A 6,391-nucleotide genomic window follows, 5' to 3' on the forward strand; every position below is an offset into this window, starting at 1 on the left:
TTGTGGTACAAAAACGTTAATGTGTTATTTACCCCATATTTCTTAGTGCCCATTTCACTGACCACTGTAGAACTGTATACGACCACCTGCAGTTACTGGCATTTCTCTCATAACAGCGTCCCATGCTATATCAACAAAAAAGAGACAAATGAGAAGATTTTTAATTATTATAAATTATTAAGTTATTTTATTATTATTTATTATATTATAATTAATAATTTGAATACTATAAAACATATATATTTCCTATTTATAATCTAATCATAAATCGTTATTGAAGATGCTAATTATATTAGAAGTATTATTATAAATTATATTAAAAGCCAATTATTTTAAAAATGATTATAACGATCGAAACTTTACAAATATTTTCGATTGTATTCAAACAATCATCAATTTTAAAATATATTGTATAAAACTCTAAAATAAAATATATTTACCTAAACCAACAAATGAGACGATTTTATCATGATTGTATGTTTGTATATTAACGTCTTCTTCAGGTGCTACATAAAGCATAGAAAAATCTTCTTTTGGTTGATGATGATATTTCTCCATTATTCCTGGCGGAGGTGTAGGTGGTGGTGGTAAACATGTAGGAGGAGGAAATCTTGGAGGATAACCCATACACGGTAATCGTTGTACCATCACCGGATGCAAAGATTGTTGAGTTACATGCGTATTTGGAGATTGCATGAAATTAGGCGTAAATTTATCACATCTCATGTGTTTATCAAATATTGGAGGATATCTATCAAAATTAGAAGGTGGTTTGTTTATAAGTGGTGGAACTACAGAAGGAAACACAGAAGTGGCACTTGAGGTCTCTTCGGTCGTCGAATCTTCTGATAATAAAAGTTGTTCATTAATTTCAAATCCGAATCTAAGTTCTGTTGGCAACTCACTATTCTTAGTAACATCTGATGAAGTTTCATCTAGTAATATAACTGCGGGCCTCGAAACTTTCTGTTTATTAGATATTTGTGATTCTGTTTTTTGCGTTTGATCTTTATCTGATGTGAAATTTTGTTTTGCTTTTTTCAATTTAGAATCTTCTTGTTGTTCTTGTTTCGAATTTACAGAATGTGCATTTCCTGATTTAATTGTTTCATGCTTAATATTAATATTTGGTTCTTTTGTCTTTGTCGATTTTTCATTTTTTGTCAACTTAGCATCTGAATCAATATTTTGCATTTCTTGCACTGATTTTGGATTATTTACGATATTGGTTTTTTGCGATTCAACTTCATCATTTGAACCAGTACCCAAATTATTTTTATTTTCACAATGTATATTAGAATTTTCAATATTCTGTTTTTTTGTGTTTTCATCGTAAAGTGTATATCCAACTTTCTTAAAATGTTGATCTTCGTATGGTACTTGATTCTGTACATTTTGATTATTTTGTGTGTAACCTCCTCGGCGTGCTCGAGGATTATTACATCTTGTATTTACAACTGTCTCCTTATTATTAACATTGTTGCAATTAGAATTATTGTTATCAGAATCAGGATTGCAATTTATTATTGCACTGCCAAGTTTTGATGGCATTGTATTCGTTACTGAAACTTCGTTCGATGTTGTGTTATGATTATTAAAATTTACAGTTTTTTGTTCTTGTTGTGTTAAATTTTCACGCATTTTTTCAATATCTTGTACATATTTAATAACTTGTATATTTTTATTAATAGCTTCTTCTTGAGCTTCAGCCTTTTTCCTTTCTGTTGAATTTTTCATTTTTGTCAAAGTTGGTGAAAGTGGTTTTTCAAAACTTAAGTTTAAAATATGATTTGAATGGGTAAAATTATGTTGCCTTGTTTTTCTATCAGAGTGTTGTAATTCGTCTAAGCTAGGATAATAATCTTGAGGAATTTTATCTGGTTCTGAAGGTGTCTTAGGTGGCACACTAGGCCATGAAGATGGATTTAACATATTTGGAACTATTGTAGACATATTTAACACTGAATTATGAGTCATATTAATAGTTGCCATACGAGCTATATCCGCATAACTAGCTTGCGGCGTTCCACCAGATGAGGTAGCTATTTTTGATAAATTATGTTTGGACGTGTTTGATGTAACTGGTAATGAATGGACAGAATCAGAATCACTACTGTCTGATTTATCACTGCAAATAATAAATAAATTAATAAAAGTATGATATAAATAATAATAAAATATTTGATTTTCTTTATGAATTATATTGCAAATTATATTTATGTTGCTATTTATATAAAAGAAATTAAAAGAAAGTTATTATTAATTACCTTGGTGGCATACTACTTGCAGATTTTCTTCTAAGTTCAGGAGAAAGTGGTGTTCTATATTCATTAGAGAATCCTCTTGAATTTTGAAGATAAGATCCAGATGTTGTTAAATTCTGCGCTCTACTTCCACTAGAACTTCTTCTTTGTTTTTTACTTTTTTTCTTTTTCGTAACTACCAGGAATTCTGTTTCATGTTCAGGCTCTGGATTGATTTTTTTATTGGAATTTCGACGACTAGCATAATCATCTCCGGTATCATTACAATATATGGACTGACCTTCTTCTGTTCCCCAAGATCGTCTATCACCGCGACTATCGATAGCTGGGTCTCCCGTGCTTCTTTGTTTCGCACGACGTAAGGCAACATTGATTGTACCTGTTCAAGTACAAGGATAAATAAATTTTGTTGATACAAAATAAATTCAAATTTTTTTACAACTAATTATTTACAACTTTTTTTACAACTAATTATTTACCATGTTGACTCGATATACTACTGGCACCACTCGAACTGATGCTTTTCTCTGTTGTAAGATCTTCAAGTTTAGTCTTAGATATTTCTTCAAGTGAATTAGATTTCTGTAATTTGGCTGGTAACTGTTCTCTTTTAGTATCCTTTTCTCTGCTTCTTGGTTTTGCACCTGAACTAGTTTTTACTCTTACTGGATTACCTGGCTTTCCTTTTTTGCTCTTTGATTCTTTATTTTCAATAAAATTAATTAAAATTTCAATATCATCAATGTTGCGATGTCCTTCAACATTTTCAGCACTATATACAATAACATTAGGTTCTTGAGTATGCTTTCTTCTAGGTTTCTTTCGTTCTCCATTATATTGTACTGGATTTCCATTTTCATCTAAGGATTTTTTTTCTCCAGATCCAGTAGTATGCGCTGTATACCTCGAGCCTTCTGTGCAAAATTTACAGATTTTAATTTGTTAAAAATAAAAAATCTAATAAATATTAATATTATATAAAATAAAATGTTTTTTTTTATTATTTTAATATTTTATTTTATCAATAATTTTCATTAATATATCACCTACCCATTGTGATATTTTGTGTTTGTAAGGATGCAGACATCATGGAGCATAAACTTGGAATTACTTTACCCTGACTAGTATTAGAATTGTTTCCACCAATACCACATTTCACACTATTAAAAGTTTGAAAAGAGAGGGATCCAGTTACTTCTGTACCATTAACAGATATTTTTGATTTATCTTGCTTTCCGCTATGTTCACGGAGAGAAAAATCTATAGTAGTATCCACAGGAGTTTGAGCTATGTCAAAAGTAGTGCGTGGTATATATTGAGGTCTACGAGGTTCAATAATTTTCATTTCAATTCCTTCATCATCTTCTGTGTCTAATGCGTGAGGTCTCTGAACCCCACTTAAAGTGGATCCCACATTTCTGTCACTGATAGTACCCACCTAAAATAATAAACATCAAAATAAATAAATATGAATAAAGAAAATATATAACATACAGTTATAATTATTTTACCCAATTATATATAATTTTAATTATAAATTACCTCAGCATCACCTAAATCAATCACCATATAATCTGACTTATATTCTGGTGGTGGATTATCGGATTCAAGCATTTCATTTGTCCCGTATTTTCCTTTGCTACCTCGTTTGTCACGTACTTCAACTTCAGTTTCACACAAATCTTTTTTTGTATCTTTTTTATCTTTTTCTTTTTCTTCTTTTTTTGTACTATTATATGATGGTTTGTCTAATGATTTAGATTTTTCTTTATTAGTCCAATCATATGTTGATCTTTCTTCACAGAATCCCTTCTTAAAAAAAGAAATATTGAAAAATTAATCATTTATTCTTAAAAATTGTTATTAATAATGTTTGATATATATATATATGTATATACATACTTTTTTATCAAATAATAAATCTAAATTAGCCAATGAAGCAAGACTGTGTGATGCATTAACATTTGAGGGTAATGAACCACCTTCTCTTTGCCTTGCAGATACATTAGATCCTGTATATTTTTTATTTTTTCTCCTGTTTCCTCCGTAAGTATAGCTAGATCCAGATGTTAAATAAGCAAAACTACTATCAAATTCTGAAGTAATAGGTTGTGCTAAATTTTGTAATGAGCCTCCATGTGTTAATCTCTCAGATACAGAATCTCTTTTATGTCTTCTACGATTTGATCCAGGTAAACAACGTGAATTAGTTATTATTCTACAACCTTCCTCAGTTTCATCAGCTTCTGCTTCTTGAAGTAACTCCTAAAATATAAATCATCACATTATTATTATAACATATATAAGGAATAAAATTATTAGTAAGCTTACTTTAAAAAGACTTGATTTTCCTTCACGATCTTTTGGACACTTATAAGTTATAGCTTCATCCAATAGTGCACGTAGTTCACCTTCATTTAATGTAGATAAAGTAGCTGGTTCTTCCTAAAAATTAAAAAATTGTGTATTACTATAAACATATGTAATTATATTATTATATTATTATTATATATAAGAACATAAAAAACCATCTTTATAAAAAAAATTAAAAATCATATTAAATATAATTATAAAAAAATATCAAAAAAATAATATAATTATAAATTAAAAACATACTCTTATTAAATAAAAACTATTATTTAAAATGGAATAGATTTTCTTATAATATTAAAATAATATTAATTTTATAAATAAACATATAAATTGTTGATATAAATATTGATATTATATAAATATCAAATTCAATTTAAATATTATAATGCTTTAATTATTTAATGTATGTGAATACTTTGTTTGTTACCTATACATAGTGCAAGAACATATTTGGCAATGTTGATTCAAATATGGTAAGTGTGCCAAGAGTTCAATCTAAACTTTAGGAGTAAACCATAAGTAGGAATACATTTAAAGATATACTAAGAAATTCAAGGATATTTAGGACATTTATGATTCCCATAAATCATTTTATTATATTATTTATTATTTTTATATTGTCTTAATATTTATCTTCTATATTAAAACTTATAAATTTTATATTATAAAATTATAAAATATAAAAATTTTTTCAATATAAAATATTTTATATTTAATTAATTACAAAAATGTTAGTTGTTATTAAAAATTTCTATGATTTTATTATTACAATTGATAAATACACATAAATATTTCACAAAAAAAAATTTATAAAATAAAATATATTTATTTTAAAACATTCAATTTTATGTGTGAGATTAAACACCATAATATAAACTAGACAACAAGATAGATAAGCATAGATATAGATAGATTCAGAGAGTAAATTTAAGGTTTCACTTATTGGATTTTATGAAGAAATATAAAGACCACATAGAAAAAAGTATATTAATATAAATGATATACACTAATATCATAATTAATATTATTCTAAACTTATCTAAACAAATGAATCTATATATATTTTGATCATAAAAATTATATATATATAATATATCTCATTTATAATTATTAATTTTTATATAAAATTATTGAAGTTTTTAATATTTTAATAACAATATGTTTTCTTTTTTCATTGTATTTATAATACTAACCAATCATCGCAAATAATATATAACATTATTGTACTAAAATGTACATAACTGTTTATATAACAGCAAAAAATTATAAGTCTATATAGACTTTTATTTGATTTACTTACAAAATAATGCATGAATATTATTATTACAGAATATTTTCCACCTATAAGCTATAAAGTAGAAAATATTGCAAAAAATTATACATGATGTGTCATTTATTTTCGTAGTAATTCGACTAACATTGCCTTGCGGTAACCTGACTAGCTTCATTCAAAGCAAAATATCTTATCAGAATGGCTGCCCACATAAAAAAATAATTGACTACTGCAGTCTTCTTTCTTCATTCTTAAAACAGTACACAAATATTGTAAAAGACAAAACATATAATAATAAATTTCTTTTCAATATTTCATATAAAAAAATTAAAAACGATTAATCCCAGAATATGTAGTTTTTATAAAGATAAACCTTTCCAAATTTATTGACCGTGAATCGTCATACATACAATGTAATACTTTATACGTTTTCACAGTTAGGTTAATAATAAACTCTTATCATTCTTCGCCCCCCCCCCCT

At 26.8% G+C, this 6,391-nt stretch overlaps 1 protein-coding gene across 7 annotated transcripts in view; it reads right to left on the bottom strand.

Moving 5' to 3' along the window:
* LOC102671201 (putative mediator of RNA polymerase II transcription subunit 26) overlaps positions 1 to 6,391 on the bottom strand; it is a 14,405-nt gene that overhangs the window by 5,109 nt on the left and 2,905 nt on the right. Inside the window, exons 2-10 of one of the 7 annotated variants that reach the window (XM_006610468.2) lie at positions 4,596 to 4,709; positions 4,167 to 4,529; positions 3,807 to 4,076; positions 3,315 to 3,702; positions 2,744 to 3,178; positions 2,545 to 2,643; positions 2,268 to 2,469; positions 441 to 2,128; positions 1 to 125 (exon numbers count right to left, since the gene is read on the bottom strand). The exon at positions 1 to 125 is cut by the window's left edge and continues 1,189 nt beyond it. In XM_006610468.2, the coding sequence (XP_006610531.1) occupies positions 55 to 125; positions 441 to 2,128; positions 2,268 to 2,469; positions 2,545 to 2,643; positions 2,744 to 3,178; positions 3,315 to 3,702; positions 3,807 to 4,076; positions 4,167 to 4,529; positions 4,596 to 4,709 (3,630 nt within the window). In that variant the 3' untranslated portion in view covers positions 1 to 54. Of the gene's footprint in view, positions 126 to 440; positions 2,129 to 2,267; positions 2,644 to 2,743; positions 3,179 to 3,314; positions 3,703 to 3,806; positions 4,077 to 4,166; positions 4,530 to 4,595; positions 4,710 to 6,055; positions 6,101 to 6,391 lie in introns of those variants that run through there. The other 6 variants (XM_031508122.1, XM_031508119.1, XM_031508118.1 and 3 more) reach the window with 6 other exon arrangements.

This window comes from Apis dorsata, unplaced genomic scaffold (assembly GCF_000469605.1).
Source record: "Apis dorsata unplaced genomic scaffold, Apis dorsata 1.3 scaffold_74, whole genome shotgun sequence".
NCBI lineage: Eukaryota > Metazoa > Arthropoda > Insecta > Hymenoptera > Apidae > Apis > Apis dorsata.